The sequence below is a fragment of the Sander vitreus genome, chromosome 6, assembly GCF_031162955.1.
Source record: "Sander vitreus isolate 19-12246 chromosome 6, sanVit1, whole genome shotgun sequence".
NCBI classification, from domain to species: domain Eukaryota; kingdom Metazoa; phylum Chordata; class Actinopteri; order Perciformes; family Percidae; genus Sander; species Sander vitreus.
Window position 1 is genome coordinate 21,963,895 of NC_135860.1, and position 21,418 is coordinate 21,985,312.

At 40.4% G+C, this 21,418-nt stretch overlaps 2 protein-coding genes across 5 annotated transcripts in view; both read left to right on the forward strand.

Moving 5' to 3' along the window:
* Positions 1-6,646: 6,646 nt before the first annotated feature.
* Positions 6,647-12,836, forward strand: eomesb (eomesodermin homolog b). 2 transcript variants are annotated; one of them, XM_078253446.1, is made up of 7 exons: positions 6,647-6,877; positions 8,282-8,957; positions 9,175-9,329; positions 9,634-9,755; positions 10,182-10,340; positions 11,204-11,265; positions 11,480-12,836. In XM_078253446.1, exons 2-7 carry the CDS (start codon positions 8,434-8,436, stop codon positions 12,294-12,296), a joined length of 1,839 nt encoding a protein of 612 aa, XP_078109572.1. In that variant the 5' UTR covers positions 6,647-6,877; positions 8,282-8,433; the 3' UTR covers positions 12,297-12,836. The 2 variants fall into 2 exon arrangements, with proteins under 2 accessions (XP_078109572.1, XP_078109573.1); XM_078253447.1 differs by having other exon boundaries at positions 11,522-12,836.
* Positions 12,837-13,485: 649 nt separating this feature from the next.
* LOC144519919 (ankyrin repeat and IBR domain-containing protein 1-like) overlaps positions 13,486-21,418 on the forward strand; it is a 37,282-nt gene continuing 29,349 nt past the window's right edge. Inside the window, exons 1-5 of one of the 3 annotated variants that reach the window (XM_078253448.1) lie at positions 13,486-13,842; positions 16,233-16,508; positions 17,747-18,047; positions 19,301-19,483; positions 20,232-20,349. In XM_078253448.1, the coding sequence (XP_078109574.1) occupies positions 16,321-16,508; positions 17,747-18,047; positions 19,301-19,483; positions 20,232-20,349 (790 nt within the window). In that variant the 5' untranslated portion in view covers positions 13,486-13,842; positions 16,233-16,320. Of the gene's footprint in view, positions 13,843-16,232; positions 16,509-17,390; positions 17,496-17,746; positions 18,048-18,982; positions 19,066-19,300; positions 19,484-20,231; positions 20,350-21,418 lie in introns of those variants that run through there. The other 2 variants (XM_078253449.1, XM_078253450.1) reach the window with 2 other exon arrangements.

The window sequence follows — 21,418 nt, forward strand, 5'->3', positions numbered from 1 at the left end:
GATTTGGTATTAAAGTGTCTTCTTTGCTGTTTGGTGAGCACTGGCTGCATTTTTTTTAATTAAATGAGAACTTTAAATGCCGAATTTATAGTTTTTGCCCAGACACTGTGTTTTCTGAAACATGACAAAATCCTAAATTTGCATTTGACAAGAAGAAAATTAACAGAGTAAAGATGAATAAAGGTTCAAAATATCTAGAAACCATCCAGACATAATTATGTCTGTTACCCTGCTTAGTTTTGATCTTTTGTAGTGGTAAACAAGAGGTTCTTAGCCACAGGGACTGTTGCTTTTGCAGGGGTTACCAATTCAGACAGGCATTTTTTACTTACAAATTTCTTAACAAAGCCGATTAATTAACTATCAGGCTTATACCTCTGAACCATAAAGAGCTTACAAATTACCTTGGGGGAAGTGATTATAACCATGGAAAACAATAAATCAATCAATGAATCTAATGAAGCCTGCGTGCCGGCGCTGGCATTTCGCTCTTACTCTCAGTCATCTGTGGAATAATAATGGGAAAGAAGGGGATCATAGTTAAATTGTTAATCATAATGTGATACCACAGTCAGCAGATTCCCCATATGAGAAAAACATGCTCAGGGTCCTGCCTATCGGCTCAAAGAGAGGACATAATGCATAAAATGTTCTTTCCAGCCCACTGGAGAGAGGGACACTCTTTTAAACAACACAGAGAATGTATTTGTTCTTTTACTATTTGCTGGGCTATTCTATTGATGCTATGTGGCTGCTGGGTCAATAATATATAGATCTGAGAAATCTCTATGCTCTGTGTGAGAAAAAGCATAGTCAGAGCCAAGTGTAATGAGAGAACAGAATCACATATTAAATATCATCTTTATATATGTCTTTATAAAGATTACGACAAGGATGGGAGAGGGGGAACAGTTGGCCTAGTATATAGGCCTACATTATTGTTTTAATGTGATGTAGGGATTTCTTTCACAGGGAGGTCAGAGGTCAGCTAGAGAAAAAACAGCTTTTCGGTGGTAAATATGGGTAGATCCTAAATCGGATCTGCTAGAATGGTAGACATATTTAGGTTTAGGCATAGGGAGTGGGGTTGGTTAGGGTTAGGGTAAGAATACCAGGGTAAGCCAATCAGAGGCAGAATAAGGCGGGCCACGAGGCACATCCTGTGACGTTGACACGTCTAGTGGATCCGGTCTAGCATATACCATAAATATGTGATGGCTTGCTCAGCAGCTCAGCAGCTCTTCAGCAGGGAGGATTTGAGCACTTTGAGTTGTTGGTTGAAAGTTGGTAAATTTAACCACTTGGCAGCCTCTTGCAAATGAAGCAGATGGTGCAATAGAAGTAATTGGAATTCCCAATCACCATCTTGTTTTGAAACTCAACCTCAAAATGTGTTAAAAGCTTTTTAAGGGTGTGTTTGTACCACTACGTATCACTAGCCCCTTTCACTCAGCCTGATCAAGACGGGACACTTGTGCCTTTAAGCCGCCTCGCCATCTGTGTGAAAGTTACGAAGATGGAATTGGGGGACAGAGTTGTTGCGCCTTTAAGCCGACAACTGAGGTAGTCACGGAGCCGTAACTGATATTTGTCTGAAAGGGACAGTCGGCATGGTAGGACTACATGCACTACGATGCTCAAGTCGAGCCACAGACAAGTCAAAAAGTGACAAAACTACTAGAACGCATAAAGTTGGTGGTTTGTGGGTCCGGTCAGGTTTGCTCACACACACTAGAAGCCGATGCTGTTGTGTTACACGTCATGCCTCTTTGCTCACGGAATGCTGACATGCTATGTAAAATGACACACTGGGGCGGCATTATGCTGTCTTTGCTTGGTTCTGTGTAAACAAAGCCAGCATAACGGCAAACTTTCACTGCAGGGCTGTTGCGGAATCTCTGTCTCGGTTTTGTCAAGGCAATAGCTCATTACTGTGACCTGAGATCGAATTGTGACTGTTTTGGGGGCGGGTTTGAGGGGAGTGTAGGCTGCTGACACTGGCAGATTGGTGGGCAGGAACTTTTTACAGTACAGATTGGGTGATAACGAGGAAGTGCTCTAAACGGGCCCTAATTGCTACTGGCCCGAGACTTTTGTAACTTTCCTTTAGATAAGTGATTTTGGGAGTCATGGGTCTTGGCTGAGGAAAGCTTCTAGGGAGATGAGTCTCTTGTGTGAAGTTGTGATCAGGGTGAACTGGCAGGGGTGGGCTCAGACACTTGATCATCAGGGAAATGGTATGCTCTCTTGTAGCAAAAAATAAATAAAAATAGAAATAAGCAGTGTTGTACTTCTGGTTTGAACAAATTTGAAAGAGTGGTCTAGGTTGGGACCCCATGATAGCATAAACCCGTCCATTGCCTTCGTTGAATGCCAGCATAAGAGCTTTTACAGTATCACTGTGAAGTTGTTACAACTGTTGCTCCGCTAGTAGTATTCACCATGTAGGTGATACCTTAGAATGCCAATGTGGTGTTACATCAGATTTGAGAATCCAAAACTAAAAGAATGTGAAGAACACTTACAAATACCTACAAGTTTACTGTTGTTACCATAATGCTGCTCTCTCTCTCTGCCATATCTCTCCTGATAAAGACATCCTTAATCTCAATGGGACTAATTGCTTGATAAAGGTTAAATAAATAGGATTTATACGCCTCCTGTATTTGTAAAGAGATATTCAGGGAGATAGCCTTCCAGTATAAAGTCATGCAACAGGATCTCATTAGCAAATGCAAATGACAAAACACAAATCTTCGCAGAGAGGCAGAAGTGTATCTCCATGGGATAGCTGGAACATGACAGCTCACCAACCGCCCCCACGCTGAGCACCAAATGTGATGGTCCGCTCCTGCTGCTACTCTTTACAGGATGTAGGACCAAACCATTAATGTAAGCGTAGCGGGGGGAGACAAGGAAGTGGGTCCCTAGAGGCCTTCACCTTCTGCCATTTAAAGCCCTGCTATAAAAGCTCTCATTGGTGACTATTTGATTGTGGAATAAGTATCCCAGTGGTATTTGTTATATCAGTTATTTATCAAAGAGTTGCAGTGATATGTACATTACTTTGCTTCATATACAATTGTATATTTCATAGTACACCATTACACTCAAAAAAACTTATTCTTTAAGTTAACTTGTTCTTTATGCACTGGTAATTAATTAACAAAATTAAGTCAAAAATGTTAATTAGGCTGCAAATGTTTATATTGGGATGCAAGTTTTTTCTTCTACAAAATCTAAAGAATCCTCTTCATATGCAAATTACATCACAGAAGGGGAGAACATATTTGTGGTTTCCTGCATGATCTGCGAAGGCAGCTGATCAACTAGGAGGGCAGAAAGCTGAGATCACATTCAATTAATTAGGTTTTGTATGTCTGTAAGTTGTTGAGAGGGCATTTCCCAGGAAATGAGAAAGGCAAACCCTCAAAGCCAATCAGAACTCTGATCGGCGAACATGTCTGTCGTGACATCACAAGCTGTGGCGGGCAGAGTTCCTGCCGTGGCTTCAGACCAACAGACCTTCTGCTGCCAGCAGGGCGGCAGTGGCCTAGGGCAGGACGATGATGGCCAGGTCACCAGCTTTTCCTCCTGCCTGGCATGAGCACTGCGGGAGGAGTGGCCATCAGGATGGCAAGATGTCAGACACAGCCCTTTAGACGTGTCAAAAAGCAGGCACAGCTAGGGGAAGCTGCTCATCGAGCGTGACAGAGAGAGGGGTGAGGCCATTATACAGACAGGCTGCCCACACATGATAAGCAAACAGCATTATGTGATGTATAGTAGTTATTTTTTGGTAATGAGATAAACTGATATAAGCTAGAAATTGTATGTTTTCATCATCACAGAGAGCGATAGTAAATAAGCAACTGGAAAATTGCATGAAAATGCTGAAAGGTCTATTTTAAAGATCCCCTTAAGATATGTTTTAAGGCACTACATAGTAATTTGTGTCTTATAGCCTATGTTTTTATTAACCTGTTAAAAATCTTCAATTAAATCTACTCTGTCTTCCTCATCGACAAAAATTCAGAAAGTATGAATATGCAAATATTGTTTATTTCCAAAGGTAAACTACTATACATAAGAAGTCTCCTGCTTGACTGAAATATCCACTCTCCTCAGGCCCTGTTCACACCTGGCATTAACATGCGTCTTGGGGGATCTAAATATAAGTGTAAGTGCACCCAAGACGCATTGAGATCCGATCGCTCAGACAACATTTGGAGGTGGTCTGGCTACATTCTTTTATGTGTGTATGTGAATGTGTCCTGGGCCACATTGAAGGGCCGCCTACTCAGCTGAAGTCCTCTGCGTAAGCGGAAGCACAGCGTTCTCAAGTCTTTGAAAAGCCCACAGAGATATATTACAAGTGTGTCAAACATCTAAGATTTGGTTTGCCTGAAACACCGCAAGGAAAAGACCCAGTCTGTATTGTTGGGATTTCTTCGGGGAAGTGAGAAGCAATCACAAGTGGTCACTCAAGATGCATGTGGAGAGGTATTCTAATGCCTGGTGTGAACTGACGTTCTTAGAGCTGTCCACTTGTGATTAGATCACCTAAGAGGCATGTTAATGCCAGGTCTGAACAGTGTGTATGTGCACTAAGTTTCAAGTGTTAAATTCAGATTTAAGGTGAGCACAGAGTAAATTTCCCCCTTCAGCAGATGCATGTAATAACAGCCTTCTAGTGTCAAACTGCACACATCATTCTGCACAGTGAAGCTCAATCATCCAAGTGAAGTCGCAAAACACATTTTTATGTGGAGGGGGGGACACTAAGATATTTCTCAAGGAGGGTGAATGCAGGAAATGTTTACATGCGTAATGTGTCAGTGAGTGTGTGAACCCCTGCACTACCGGGACAAACACAAGCTTATATAGAAACTGCAATCGAAACTTTTAACACTGCACATGTTCTCACTTCTGACTCACTGGTTTTACCATCAATGCATGTGACTGTATGTGTTTGTGTGTCAAATGGGTAGTTTGTTAAATAAAGAAAAAGAAAGCTAGAGAGAGAGAGAGAGAGTTTATAATGTGCTTGCATTTCAATCCCATTCAAATTGATACTTGAGAGTAAACATTTGTCACATTCATAAGAACAACAGTACAAACAAAAGTATGTCAAAAGAGGGAAACAGGCAAAAATACTTCTAGTTCAAAGTAAATTTAGGACCACTGAAACCGCATGTGCACACCAAGATCTATGAATTCTTACTCTATATTCATGACTTCCTGAAATAATCAGACACCTCAATCAGTTTATCAATGCAATCAGCAGAGGCCAATTAGCTTTAGACTGTTTGCTGTTCTAATAGTTTACCCAAAGGTTGATTTGTCTTGTTTGATGTGCAATGTGTTTGTTTCAGAGGTGGCGACCTGCTTCATTAATCATCTCACTGTCATTGTCATGTAAACTCCTCTCTAAGTACGCAGCAGCTGAGCATCGTCTGGTTTTGAGAGAAAAGCTGGTCTTTAAAGTTGTTAAAAGGGGCCCCATTAACACAGTAATGCAGCATCATTTAAGGTCCGAATTTGGTTTCCTTTGATATGAAGAAGTAGAAAGAATAAAGGTTGTCTGATATGGGTCCCGTTAAGAGCCAAAATGATCTGTGAATTTTTTGTGCTTTTGTGACAAAATATGTATATTGTGGCAACATATGGACAACATTCATTATCAGTATTGTATCTTTTTATTGTGGTGAACGACAGAAAACAGTCAATAGATACAATAGTTCGTATGTGAGTTGTTACTCATACAGATGTTTAAAATAAAATGCATTTTGTTTCTTTATGTCAGTGTCACAGGTGATAACATAAATGTTTATCCATATAGTGTTGGCTCTTGTGAAATCACACAGTAGCAGTGCACTGCTCCTCTGGTTGGGGCTCGTCACTCTTCAGACCTATTTGCATTCATACGGGGCATCCTATTGATTGTATATCTGTACTAGTCTTTAATACCCACAAAGACAGTGATACAGCTGAGTTTCAATCATGACAGGTTCCATCTGTGCACCTATTGACATGGAAAATTAAAGAATTGTGTGCTTATTATTTTTATATTTTAAGTTGTATTGTCAGTGAGGTACGTTTTCTCTCCAAGTTCTCATTTCAGTCTGACACATTTTCTACAACATGTTATTGCAGGTAAAGTATTACAACTCTGACTCACCTTAAAATTGAAATTAGCAGCAACTTTTCATGTTGATTTCATGCATTTTTCAAGGCTAATTTTGTGCTAAAAGTTTTGACTATACTCCTGTGGCCAGCTCCAGATCAGCACCACCTTTCAGAATTCTGAACATTCATGTCTTTAGCTCTTTGTGTTAAAACAGGATGCTTTTTATTTGTAGATATGAGTGTTCTAGGAATGACAGTGGCACCTGTCATATCAAGCACAATATTAGGTCACCATAAACTCTGTACTTTGGACCCCCACAGACACACTCCAAGCCCTGATGGGAATGTTATTCTGGTGATATACCTTAGCGAGGATGATGGGACGGAAATAATTCGAGGATGGATTAGGGAGCCTCCTCTCTCTTATAGCTACACCTTGGCTGGGAGTGATGCCCCTCCCCTGGAAATCGGAGGAGAATCTGATAATAGGCTGCTATCTGTGCGTCACGATCACGCGGAGAAAGCAGCGGTGAAAGCGGGAGTGCGCCTCCACGCTCATCAGTCCTCCGCCACATGGCTGGCTTTACTTTTGACTCTCACCTTAGCCCAAACCCATGATGATGTCCTGTGCTGGTATGGGCTCAGCTTCGCAGGTTATTTTTCGAAATTGATGTTGCATTTAGCTGAAATTATTTATCTTGCGTCTTCAACTTGACTTTCAAAAGAAAACAGGAGGGAGAATCGCTTGGTAAGTTTATATATTTAAGATGTATATTTTTACATGGGCTATATCAATTTGAATGTTTAAGTTTGTATGGCATCACCGGAGGAAAGATTTGGTGAATTCAAACACAAAAACATTGTAATAAATGAGAAATGAAAACATTACTCTCCTCAAAATACAACTACAATTTAATCTAGCCTTTGGAATTATTTACAGCTGGATTCAAGCCACACGAAATCATCAAAATGTGTCTATTCACATATTTAGCCTATTTGTATTTGTCTGTTGTCGTTTGTCACATCGGACTGTCTGATTTAAGAAACATCACAGGTTTCTTCAAATGGAAAAATAATTGGCTATTTCCCTTTTTCACGTCGGGTATTCCGTTGGGACACAGATCGGCACCAGAATTGAATGAATGCAAATTCATTAACTCTGAATAATAATATAGGATTAACAGCATTCAGTCTATCTTATAAAGTGAGTACATTTGTACATTTTGATTTCCCCCCACAAAGACATGTTTATAAAGACAAATTCATTGCTACCCGTATAAACATTTTTTTAAAGCGTGGGGTTATCTCGTTAGTCGTTATAAATTATATAAAAAGCAAAACAAAAAAAAGCACAATTTGTTTTTACTGAAACATTTGTTTTACATTACATACTCTCTAAATATGCTACCAAAGAATCGTGGGCGAGCTTTCACTTCAGTTTTACACCACAAAGCTACTCCCCCCCCCAAAAAAAATCAGTGCTTTATTTTTCAGTTTGTCATATGATTTACAAGAAATTGGCTCTATACCTCGAGGCGATTCCTCTTCAATATTAGGCCTCCAAATTCACCTCATTCATATTTGATCCGGTCAGTTGTATTAGTAAGCCTACAAATGTGTCATGGTTGTAGCCTATCTGAGATACTGACTTTAATCACATCGCGTTTATATTTCTCCTTGTGAATTTGAATTCTAAATAAGACGTGGTGCCTTCTTTTATTAGGCTACACTGAATTTTATGGAATAATTATCATGCTTTTTAAAACAGAGAGAATAATAGGCCTAATTATAAAAAGGAGAACGCCTAAATACCACATATTAATTGTTTTTAAATTGGCAGTAAAATCACTGCTTTTTAAAAGATGGCAATGCATTTCAACTATTCAAGACTTGACCACCTGTGATTCTTTCCAAACCTGAACTTCGAGTTTTGAAAGAGTTCTCAGCCACACCCTGATACTCCCACGGAGTTTTGCTTTGATATGATGATGACGGCCACTTTCCCATCTCACTGTATTTTCGTGTAGCTAAATACACCAGCTTGGCAAAGCTTGGCACTCGTATTAGGCCTTCCAAGTGATGATGAATCAGGTAGCCCAATGACTGCAGATGTAGACTATGGCTCTTAATCATACTATGTTTCTGTCTCAAGAATTCAGACTTCAGTGGATGCTGGCAGAAGAAGTTTTTTTCTCAGAAGACACCTGGCATAAAAACCACAGGCCTAATTCCTGAGGGGTATAAGCTAAGAAGAAAAGATCAAAGAAAGCAATTTATCTCTTTGACCAGACAAGAAAAGCAGTCATGCTCGGCGGTGAAGGGGAGAGCAGCACCTTCTCTTCTACGAAGGAAGCAGCGGATGACAGGCGCAAGTCTCCGGCTGTTGGTGGGGACGATCCGACTGCTGCCAGCAGGTACACAGAGCACGGGATGGATGCTGACCGCTACTACATCCCTCCTACAATTTCTAAACAAAGCCCAGAAACACCGAGTCCCTGCTCTTTTATCCCGTATACCCCCAGTGGGACAGTTTACACCCCGTCCAGCGCTGGCAGGTACCCCTCATCTCTCCACTTGGGCTCCGTGTTGCCTCCCGCGGGGTTTTCCCCCTCCACCGCCGGCCGCAGTCACTTCAGCCCGGCTTACCAACTCGCGCAGAGCCCCGGCTGCATCTACCCGCCCTACACTGGTTCAGGGTCGGCTCTGAGCAACTTAACTCTACCCACCGCCGGCCCGGGGGTCAGGGCCCAGGTATACCTCTGCAACCGGCCGCTGTGGCTCAAGTTTCACCGGCACCAGACCGAGATGATCATCACCAAGCAGGGCAGGTGAGATAGCAGGAGGAGAGGATAAAGAGGAATTGATACAATTAGCCTATCGCGATGTCCATGGGAAATAATTTAACTCGCCTCAGTTCGCGTGAATTAGGCCTACATTTCATTTGCAGAGAAAAATCTGATTTTCATGGTCTTCCAATAAAACCTAGTTTAGGCTATAGCTATTCCAATGCCGTCTATCTTAATGCATTTGATTTTGTGTTTGCAGACGGATGTTCCCGTTCCTCAGTTTTAACATAGCTGGTCTGAGCCTGACAGCGCACTACAGCGTGTTTGTGGAGGTGGTGCTGGCGGATCCAAACCACTGGAGATTTCAAGGTGGCAAGTGGGTCACCTGTGGGAAGGCGGACAACAGCAGCCAAGGTACTGAAATAGGTCGATTTTTGACATTTTTACCATTTCATTTCTTACGGTACCATAGAAATAAAATTAAAAATGAAAATAAAAAACTATGGAAATAACTGAAATGGAAAGAATTTTTTTCTATTTGCCAGAATACAATTAGCCTATTCGTTACAATTAAGTCTTATGTTTATGAGTATAGCCTATACCTTTTGAAATAGAGGTGTGCAATATTAAACCTTTTTTTTTTTAAAGTAGCTTACTAAATGGTATAGCCTACTTGGCGTTGCATTGAGTTTGATGTTGGAAAATGTCTTTATTTCAGGGAACAAAGTCTACATCCACCCAGAGTCTCCAAACACAGGGGCCCACTGGATGAGACAAGAAATCTCCTTCAGCAAACTGAAACTCACGAACAACAAAGGAACTGGTCACAATACCTCGCAGGTATGCCAAACTAATACATAAATAAATAAATACAGGCTAAACAATAAATATAACTAACGCCACTCATTGAAAGCTTTACATAATGTGTAGCCTATTCGAATGTCAACATATGTTTTGTTGCATTGAAATACCGTTATGTAGCCTATTTGTAATATAGGCTACAGTAAAATATTTACCCTGATAAATAATGCGTAACAGATAAAGGTAAAGCGCACCATTTGCAAGTTTGAGCCTACGTAAATCACTAGCACAATTCGGTAATTTCAACTTTTTATTTAAAATAAAAATAAAAACTTAGAAAAAAGGAAAAGAAAAAAAAATTGGAAGGAAATTCATTTTGCACACATTGCACGTTTTAGAAAATCATTTATTGCATAGTCTACTTTTAACCAATGATTTAACGGATTTTACCATGTTATTACGCAGATGATTGTCCTGCAATCGCTGCATAAGTACCAGCCCAGGCTGCACATCGTGGAGGTGACGGAGGACGGGATGGAGGACATCAGCAGTGACGTGAAGACTCAGAGCTTCACCTTTCCAGAGAACCAGTTTATAGCTGTGACTGCCTACCAGAACACTGATGTAAGCATGATGAAACAATGCCTCCATGCTTCTCTTGTGCCACCAGGTGTTTTTTGAACTATAGACTGCAGTGCTGGAATGCAACTAAGTACATTTACTCAAGTACTGTACTTAAGTACAAATTGAAGGTACTTGAGACTTTTCTTTTCATGCCACTTTCTACTCCACTACATTTCAGAGAGAAATATAGTACTTTTACTCCACTACATTAATCTGACAGCTTTTTATTTTAGTTACTAGTTACTTTACAAATTAAGATTTTTGCACACAAAACACATGCAGTTTATGAAATAGGACGTTTATTATAAATTAAACTAGGCCTACCCAACAATATAACGGCCTACAAGTCCAGCTGAAATGATTAGCATTAAACACGTAGTTGATTAACAGAACTGTTTTGATCGTTTCCAGTTTCTAAAATGTGAGGATTTTTTCTGCATTGAGTTCTTTTACTTTTAATACTTTAAGTACATTTTCCTGATGATACTTACATTATTTTACTTAAGTAGTATTTTCAATGCAGGACTTCTACTTATAACAGTATTTTTGCTGTGTGGTATTAGTACTTTTACTTAAGTAAAGGATCTGAATACTGTTATTACTATAAAACCTACTCATAATATCCCTGCCTTGTAAGTAGAAAATGCATCTTGTTTTGATCCATTTGTTATTTCTATTCATTGGAACTCATTCAATGGACATGCATGTAGCAGTTTTTAGTGTTAATTATCTACCTGCTATTTGTATAGTTTGACATGCAAGTGGTTAGTAGGCATTCAACTGCATGATGTTTCTTTACATTTTTTTCCTTCTTTATCGTAACATATCAATATGAAGCTTATTCTTTATTTGCTTTGTTTTAGATTACGCAGCTGAAAATTGATCACAACCCCTTTGCCAAAGGATTCAGAGATAATTATGATTCGTGAGTATTTTACTTTATTGCAATGCATTTCTCACCAGTTATAAACTGAGTATAAATATAATAACACATGTATATCAGATTATATGTTTTATGGAGTCAACTGTGTTGTAATTAGTTATTTACCAACCTAAGATTTGCTGTTTCATATGTGTGTGTGCCAACTCATTTTTCAAGAAATTTTTTTACACCATGGTTTTTTTTCACCCTGACACAGCTCTTCCTTGACCTCAAGTTCATACGTACATGTATTTTCCAGGATGTACACAGCTCAAGAGAATGACCGCCTCACACCGTCTCCGACCGACTCTCCCCGTGCCCACCAGATTGTCCCCGGGGCCCGCTACACCATGCAGCCCCTCTTTCAGGACCAATTTGTCAACAACCTTCCTCAGAATCGCTTCTATAACAGTGAGAGAGCAGTGCCACAGACTAACTGCCTCCTCTCACCTCAGACAGAAGACGGAGCTTCGAAGAGGTGGTTTGTCACCTCCATGCAGCAAGGGGGAAACGGCACTAGCACCACCAACAAACTAGATCTGACACCCTATGAGGGGGAATACTCAAGCTCCCTGCTGCCTTATGGTATCAAATCCCTGTCCATGCAAACATCCCACGCTCTCAGCTACTACCCAGACTCTCCTTTCCCCACCATGTCTGCAGGGTGGGGGTCCAGAGCAGCATACCAGAGAAAGATTACTCCCAGCCTGCCTTGGTCTCCCAGGCCCAGTCCGACCACTGGGTTCTCAGAGGACTCAAACAAAGTTAAACCACAGATAGAAGAGGAGGTGAACGACAGCCTGATCTCCCCCTGGACAGAGACACAGCCATCAGCTCTGTCCTTAGACAACGTTCATTCTTATTCCACAGCCTGCAAACGGAGGCGTTTATCTCTCACTGGTCCCAGCACAGAGGACTCTGACATCAAGTGTGAGGACTTGGCCTCCGCTGCCACCAACAGTAGCCCCTATAGCAAAGAAGCACCCTCATCCAAAGGCATGGCAGCGTACTATTCCTTTTACACAAACCCTTAATTATTTTTTTTTATCTCTGAAATGTTTTGTCTCTGATTTTGGTTGTTCTTCATTTGCCATGCATACGATTTTTTTGTTTATCTTTTTTGTTATGGGCACACCCAGAGTTTGTCTTGGTGGTATTAAATGTGGTGATCATTATTTTGTTTCTTCCTTTTGTGGTTACACAGAAAATACCAAGGATACTTAAACACATTCATATAATGACATTAAAAGTCAAAGGGCGTGTGAAGCACAATAAGCATCAGCATCCTGAGATGTTGATGGCTTATTTCATCTATTCTGTCTTTAGTCCATCTGTTCTCATGGACTATATCTTTTTTTCACCACCCCATTTATGAAACTCTGAATATGAAGTTTTGAAAGTGCCAAAGCATTTAAGTTGCTGTATCTTCCTTTACACTGAGGTTATGTGTTTACAGATTATTTATTAAAGGCCTGTTGATATGAAATGTGTGCACTCATAAATGTGTCGATAATATGCTGTATATACCTTCATTGCAATGTTCAGAATTTTGATAATAAAAGGTATGTGTTTTATTGAGTATCTGAGTGGTTATTTCAAGTTAAGACACCTTTGTCCGTGTTTAAATACAGCTTACTTTACATATGATGGGCTAATGGAACCATTTAATATTGCATTTGTTTGATAAAGGAATGCACCAGTTAAAGATTTCTGCTCACAAGGTATATTTGATGATTATATACATTTTAATTGGTTCATTACTCATAGGAACCACCTAATGAGTGTGGGGGTAAAGCCACTTGAATTGAGCTAACCCACCTGACTGACACAAATGTTGCAACTTCATTTCATCTAACAGCACAATTTGTTTTCGTGGACTCTGTCGCACTCTTGTGGCATTTTATTGTACTCACAGCTACCAAATCAACCAGACTGTTGAGTTGAGATTGTCAATGTAGGCCTACATATGACATAAAATAGAATTAGGCTACATTTGCATTTTATCTTGCTTAGACCCTAACACTACAGCCGATGTTTTCCACTTTTTATTTTATTTTGAAGTATCCCATGTCTTTTCTGTCCATGGGAACCTGTATATTTGACACACGTTAGATAAGGTTGCATGTCCGTCATATCCTCCAAATATGCACAGTTATGATGCTAAGCCGTTGCGATAAACAGGAAGACCCAGTGGGCTTCCGAAAGAAAAAAACAAACAAACAAACTTAGCCTAGTTGGTCATTTCATGTCATCAGTCCAGTATATTGCAAAATTGTGACGTAAGGATGTAAAAGTCCATTTATAGCGTCAATGTGTGTATTTCATCGTTTAGTCTCTGAGAAAAAGGAGCGCAACTGATTTCTTTCTCCGCCTGTTTTGGGGTTTGTGCTGAAACCTGGCAACCCGTCTAGCAACCACTGCCAGCAGAGTCAACGAAGAGTTGACAGGAACAACATCTCTCCTCTGTGCACACATAATTTATGGTTTGCCTCACTAACAAGAAAATCTCCTGGTTATTGTGCTAGCGAGTGACAGTTTATTTACAAGATCTGGTCTACAACAGCGAGATGTACCATATGTGTAAGTCGGAATACTTGTTACTCATTGTTTATTGTGAGTTTATAAACTGTGCTTGCTGAGTTGGCTAGTAGCACGGTTAGCTTGTTAGCTGATCCGATAGCGTAACGTTCTGCACTGACGTTAGCCAACGCAGATACTAGCGTCATGATGTTTTTATGCTTTTTAATAACATCCAGCTAGCAAGGAATATTGTGTAATTTGATTAGCACTAGCGCGTTCAACAAACGGATTGGTTTGCAGCTAACGTTATCTAAGGTCAGTTGGCTGGTGAATGTTGTCATTAACCAGAAATGTAACAAAGCGTTATGACGGACTGTTTAGTCAATAACAAAACACACGGCTGTTGGTTTGAGCTAGCGAAAATGGTCAACACCACACAGCATGGGGAAAGGCCTGCATGAAGGAGTTTAGTGACAAGTGGAAAGCTACGCAGACGAACTGTTACATTTTAATATCCTTAGCTGCTACTGTTAGATAGCTATAACGTTAGTTAGATGTTGGTTGGCGCTGTCGTGGAGGAGTGTCACATACGTTAATTAGTTACACATTTGGATAGCAACGCGTATCAAGTATAATGTGTTACCATCTTTGAGGTTGTATAACAGTTCAAAGATCAGATCAGTTGTTTACAAGTGTTCACCAAGGTGGGACATTTTCTGTTAGTGTTGCCCTCTGTTATGATAGTGTCTGTCCTCACATGGCACAAGCTTGACACAGATTAGTGATGTAAGGAAAGTTTACTTGTGCCATCTGGCTTCATTGTTTAGCTAAGTGATGTATAATTTGCTAACGTTTTACTGTGTGTAAGTTATGTGTTCAGGGGTCCTAATAATTGCAAGGGTGGCTGGAGATGATGTCCTATCCTAACAATAGCAATAGATTAACACATTTAAATAAGTATGCAGTGTTTACTTATTTAGGTTGGCTGAATAAAGAACAAATGATTAATCATGCATGTAAACTGACTTATGAAAAAATCTGTAACAGAGGGTGAGGAGGAGCCCCAACCCGCTCTGGTCCAGCCTCTGTTCCCCTTACCTCCATTCTACATTGGATGTTTTCGTAGAGGGTTTCTCTCACCAATCTTTATCAAAAGTTGAAACATCAGCATAGGAAATTATGGCCATATTTTACACTAAATGGGTATCTGCTTTTATACTTGATTGTAACATGCGAGCACCTCATAACGTTACTAAACTTACTTACTTTAAAGATATATACTCAGTTGCCTGTTTATTACATGTAGGTACACCTATGCAGTACCTTCATGAATATTATAACTTTATTATAATTTTGGTTTGTGGTGCTGCTGAACTAGAAACACTTATTAGTATCTCAATACAGTTCAAATTTCAAATTACAGTGAGTAATACTTTTCCTGGAAAACGGTTATAGGTCCCTCCTCCATTCCAATCTGTGACACACACGCACACGTAGTTTTAGCTGATGTTGTGTAAAGATTATACCAGTGAGTGAAGTTCATCTACAGTCTTGACATTGTTAACATAAGCTACGGAAAATGATCAATTGTCCTGCAAAAGGAATGTAAAAATTTGCTTTGCATTTCCTTTGTCATTGTGGCATTGTTGAGTTGGGTTTCCAGGATACATTTTTTCCTTAAAATGTGTACATAAGGTGCATATTTTGCACCGAAATCTGTGACCCGTCGAGATCTGTGTCCCCCGACCTAAACCTGAACCAAGCTCTTATCCATAACCCTAGTTTCGCTTTGGGGGTGCTATGCATTTTAACAGGAGGGACACAGAGCTCAACAGGTCCCAGATTTTGCCACACCTACGCCAAGGCATTATTGTGCAGAAGGATTTGCATGGTGGTAAGAACTCAGTATGAATTCATTTTAGACTATATTGTGCTAAAGGAGGTGATATGATCTTTTGATTTGTGCTTTAGCTCACCAAAAAATCATCACATTGCCCAAACAGTCACGACCATATGGTGCTCTGGTGGAAGCAAAATGCTGACTCGCTGCATGTTGTCCTTTAGTTGAGGATATCTCGCTTCACAATGAGTCCTGGCCTCAGTGGGATGGGCAGCATTGGCATGGAGAGGCGGAAGCTCCTGGTGATGCCAGAGGAAGTCTTGTCCTTTTCTCTGTGTGAGCTTTGTTGGCACTATGTTTAGTTATTCAAAACAAAAAATAAAAAGAGAAACACAAGGAGGTGGTTTACAGTGCTGTGGTAATGCTGACAGAGGGTCTTGTGGCAGAGCAGTCTGAGCAACCTTGTGGATGCAACTCTCGTCCTTGTGATTCAGAGGCAGGGGAAGTGATTAATACTCACCATTTTTCAGTTGACAAGGCCTTGTTGGACTCGGACACAGCCATAAAGGAATTAAACTGCTGTTTTTCTTCTTTTCTTTTGGACATTCAGTATGCTGGCCTATTGGACTTGAACAGATTGAAGACAACTAAAGAGGCTGCCGTGTCAGTCAGAGCTTGAACCTACGGTAGGGGAAGAGATGGGGAACACAGCGACCAAGTTCCGTAAGGCTGTCATCAATGGGGATGAGATGCTGGCTTGCCAACTGTATGAGAGCAACCCGCAGTTCAAGGAGGCTCTGGATCCCAACTCTACATATGGAGAGGCCTACCAGCACAACACTCCACTGCACTATGCTGCCCGGCACGCCATGACACACCTACTCAGGTCAGGATATCGTCCAGATAAAATCCAACAAGCAAGCAAACAGATAATGTACACATTCATAGTCACAACGGCTGCTGTCAGTGAGGGGAAAATGGATCTCTAGCTAGGGTTGATAGATGAGGGACTAATTTGTTGTGCTCTAGATTTTTGATATGCTGCAGTTTATGAATTCATTACAATATTATTTGTATTTATTACGTGGCACACGCTCAGATATCAAGTGTCCTTTGAACACTTCTCTTATTTTTTAGCACTCTGTTGCTCAGCTGGTCCCATCTATTACTGTATTGCTGCATCGTAAGAGAACATTTTTCCTGTTTTGTCTCTATACGTCTCTGTCCCATCTGTCTCTCCACATAGCCATCTGTTAGCAGCTCTCAGGAATGCAACATGCTGGGATGGAATAGGATGGGGCTCCAAGAGCTTCCCACCCCACAAGCTACCAACCTTGCATGTGTTTGTCTTTACTCCTCTCAGGCCCTATCGTTTCTTCTCTAATAGGATGCTTGTTCAATTTTGCATGCCTACCTCATTAAAAATGCTTGGTGGGTTTTAACATGTCAGAAGTTAACAGAAAAGTCAAGTGTAAGCAAAATATACGACTGGATAGATGGATGACGCACCACAATTCTGAGACTCAAACTAATTAACTAATTTGGATAATAATTTAGCTGAGGTGCAATATGTAGATCTCTAGATTTTATTTCAAATATTGTTGTCAAACCACACGATACACGAGAGCATCCTTCCCGGAAGCCGTGCAGCTGAAAGCCGTTGCTAACTCCGCCCATACAGCTGACGAATTCATGTGACGCTTCAGAGGAAAGGACGTCTTACCCCTCTAAACACATTTCCTCGTTTCCTCATTTCTCTCCTGTGCTTCCTCTGTGGGATGGACTAAGATGCGAATAAGGGAAGCAAGTGGAGGAGCCGGGAATGCAATATAAGAGAAGTGCGAAGGACCCCATGTCCCCATAAACCAAACAGGTCTATGTCATTTTACACAGATCAAATGATAATTTATCAAATAAAATAAAACATACTAAAAATTAAGGATTAAGTAGACACAAAACATTGTTAATTTTGGGAACAGGGCCTAGTGAAAAGGGAGAAAGGCAGCCTTTTCACAATTGTGAAGTACACTACTTAAACTGCTCTAGAATATACTATTACACTAAAAGTAGAATCAATTAAGCATAACAGAAATAAGTGATATTTGTTATTTTCACCCTTTTTAGGTATTTTCTCCTAAGCAAAGATGGGAATCCTAACAAGCGTAATGTGCACAATGAGACATCTCTGCACCTTCTCTGCATGGGGCCCCGCATCCTGACCTTAGAGGGGGCACTGCAACCCCGGATCTCACGGCCATATGAAGACAAACAGCGTAGGGCTGAATGTCTACAAATCATTCTGGCATGGACCGGAGCAAAGCTGGACCATGGAGAGTATGAGATCGCTGATATCAATGCCACCGACAACAAGAAAAACACCTGCCTGCACTATGCTGCTGCCTCAGGCATGAAGAATTGTGTTGAGGTGAGATTCCAAAGTCCTGTGGGCATTTTTCAGTATGGGCTAATGTAAAATTCCCTTAAGAATGACATTTTAGTTATAGGTCAAAGGCTCCGTAGATATAAATGGAAGAGCCTCACTAAGACAGGGAGCAATTTGAGTGGAATGAAGATAAAAGGGGCCAGAGTAACCCTGATGTTAACACAAATTATTCAATGTCTGCCCTTTTGTTCTATGAATATTTGTAGAATTGTGGCTTATGTGTGGCGTTGTGCACATCCGTTATATTATTATTATTATAATATATATACTACTAAAAAAAAATATATATATATATATTTTTTATTTTTTTTATATATTATTATATAATTTTTTTTTTTACATTCGTTATATTAAGTTTGATCAAACCAGTCCCTTTTGCATGCAGCGTTTTGGGAAAATGTCGTGCAACACACAACATCTTTATTAATCCCTGGGGCTGGATGCAGCACATACAAAGGTCACATATGCATTAAGCTATCACTCTGTATGTCTCAATAGCTGCCTTTGTAAAGACTGGAGTTTTAGTTTTTGGAGACCAATTTTGTTTCTATGATTCATAATTATATCATTTTGAACTGTTGAATTTTTCTTTCTTACATTTCCCCCAGAAGCCGTGAAGTGGCATATACAGCAAAATGCAATTTGCACCACGTGCAAAACAAAATGTCAGAGTTGGGATGCAGGCAGGTCTGCTGTGATTGAAAGAGAGAAACCTACAATAAAACTTTGGAAAATTTAGCAAAAAGCAAAGTGGAAAAGAATAAATTAAACAAATTGATTGGTTTAAAGAAATGCCAATAAACCAGAGCACGTTTTTCTCCCATCCCAGAATGCTGTGTGGACTAGCCAGACCCTCCTCCGCAGCGCTGTGGAGGAAGGTCTGGCAATGTGAGACTATACTTGACAGAACAAGTCATTACATTTCCTTAAAGGGCCCTCAGCCATTGCCAAACACTTAATTGAAGTGCAATCCACGTATGGGTCCTGAAACTGGAAAATTGTAAGTCATAATTTTGATCACATTATAGATCAAAATACTTGGGTTTAGCATTTCTGCCATAATTGTGTAGCCTTTTCCTCAATTACTACCACATAGTTATTGGTTAAATAACTGTATTTGTCATTTATGGTGTTTCAAACCTCATATATAAGCCAGTAAACCTTAGTGCATGCACCTGCGTATGGCGTTTGCCCCATTATTAAGCCACATTTTCTTTTTGTTTCAACTTGCTCAGTTCCTGGTGCAGAGAGAAGCGGACCTGTTTGCGGAGAACGAGGACCGCGAGACTCCATGTGACTGTGCAGAGAAGCAGCACCACAAGGAGTTGGCCCTGTGCCTGGAGTCGCAGATGGTCTTCTCTCTTGCCCCCGAGGCAGAGAGTATAGAGGCAGAGTACGCAGCCCTTGACCGAAGAGAGGTACAGAATAAGATACTAAAAGGCAGAGGGAATACAGCTTTTAGTTTGTCACCCTCAGCTGGTGTCACTTACAACATTACCAATACCAAACTTCTACATAGTCACAAACTGTTGAAAAATCTAATGGGAGTTAACAGTTTTTGTCCATTTTATTGCTGTTTTAGATAAAACTCTTTTGAGTAAGCTACCTGAGATACCTGCACCTTGCCAAACCCACACAGGGTTGTAAGAATGTTGTAGGTCTGTAGTTTAGCACTATTTGTCAATAGTCCAGATGCTTAGATTAGACATGAACACACACACACACACACACACACACACACACACACACACACACACACACACACACACACACACACACACACACACAAACTAGTCACGCAAAACAGTCTGCCATAAGGCATGTGACTGCTTTCACCATCACTCTGTTAGCTCATTGGGCCTGGCTTAGTCATGCGTCAGCAATTGTCTATTTATGATTTGCTTTAAAAACTACTATTCTCTTCATCCCTTTTGACCAATCTTTCTTTCTGCTCCCACTGTCATTCTTTTCCCTTCCCTCCCCCTCATCCCCTGATCACACCCTCTGTTGCTCCCTCTGCTCTTTCATTACTTTTCTCTGCCAACCTGCCTTCTTTTTTGCATCCCTACCTTCCTTCATTCCTTCCTCTCTTATTTTCCTCGTCATTATCTTCCTTTCCTCCTCTCTCGTCTCTGTCCTTTCCTCTGCCATGCCTCTCCTCTCTAGCTGTATGAGGGCCTGCGGCTTCAGGACCTACGGAGGCTGAAGGACATGCTGATAGTGGAAACGGCCGACATGCTGCAGGCCCCTCTCTTCACTGCAGAGGCATTGCTGCGTGCCCATGGTACTATTAAAAACACACACACACACACACACACACACACACACACACACACACACACACACACACACACACACACACAGAGTATCTGCTTAGCCTTTTAAAAATGGTTGGCAGTGACCTGGTAGCCTAGTGGTTAAAGCAAATATAGTATATCTGCAACATCCCAGTTTTGATTCTGGCCAGGGAACATTGTTGCATGTCTTATCCTGTTCTCCGTCTCACCATGTTCCCTGTGTGCATCTACACTGTTTAGGGTTGGGTACCGTAACCCGCTGCCAATATGGCACTGGTTTCTTAACGACCGGTATCTAATGGACCAAATGACACAGATTTGTTGTGAAGATTTTGTGTAAAGTAACGGTAGCTCAAGGTAAAAGCCAAGTTAAACGTGTAACACATTCACATTCACAAACAAACAATATGCACACATTCACACAGTTCAGCTCATATGACACATGATTCTGTTCAGTCAATTTCAGGTCATCAAATCAATATACCTAACGACACATGCATCCCTGAGACATATGTGGAGACAGCTGTGGAACTCCCTGCCTGGTGATCTCAGGCAGGCAAACTCAGTGGCTTCTTTTAAATCTTTTTTTTATTAAATTACTTTTATCATTTGACTTTTTCATAACTGTTATATGTATTGCTAATATTGTTGTGTTATTTATTGTTGAATTTAAGTATTTTATTTCATTTACATTTTAATTATGGATCTTGTTTTTAATTTAGTGTTTTTACTATACAGCACTTTGTAACTTGTAACTTATTATTATTATTATTATTATTATTATTATTATTATTATTATTATTATTATTATTATTATATTTTACCAATAGGCTAAATCAGTGAAAGCCTTTTATTCTGAGGAGAATGAATTGATTTCATTTTGCCACATTCTTCATGCCCACAGATATTTTTCCCAGAATTACTCCACTGATGCTCTTGTATTTTATGCTTGGCTGAGTACAACAGAGTATCAGTGTCACAGTTTTGATTTGGTTTGCAGCCTTAAGCCACCAATTATCAATCTTGCTTCACTTAACCTAGCTTAGATAATGTGTA

Excerpts from the sequence above, each read along its gene's own strand:
- eomesb (XM_078253446.1), top strand. The coding sequence starts at position 8,434 with ATGCTCGGCGGTGAAGGGGAGAGCAGCACCTTCTCTTCTACGAAGGAA. Across the intron at positions 9,756-10,181 it reads CTGGTCACAATACCTCGCAG|ATGATTGTCCTGCAATCGCT; the intron begins GTATGCCAAACT and ends GTTATTACGCAG. Across the intron at positions 10,341-11,203 it reads CTGCCTACCAGAACACTGAT|ATTACGCAGCTGAAAATTGA; the intron begins GTAAGCATGATG and ends GCTTTGTTTTAG.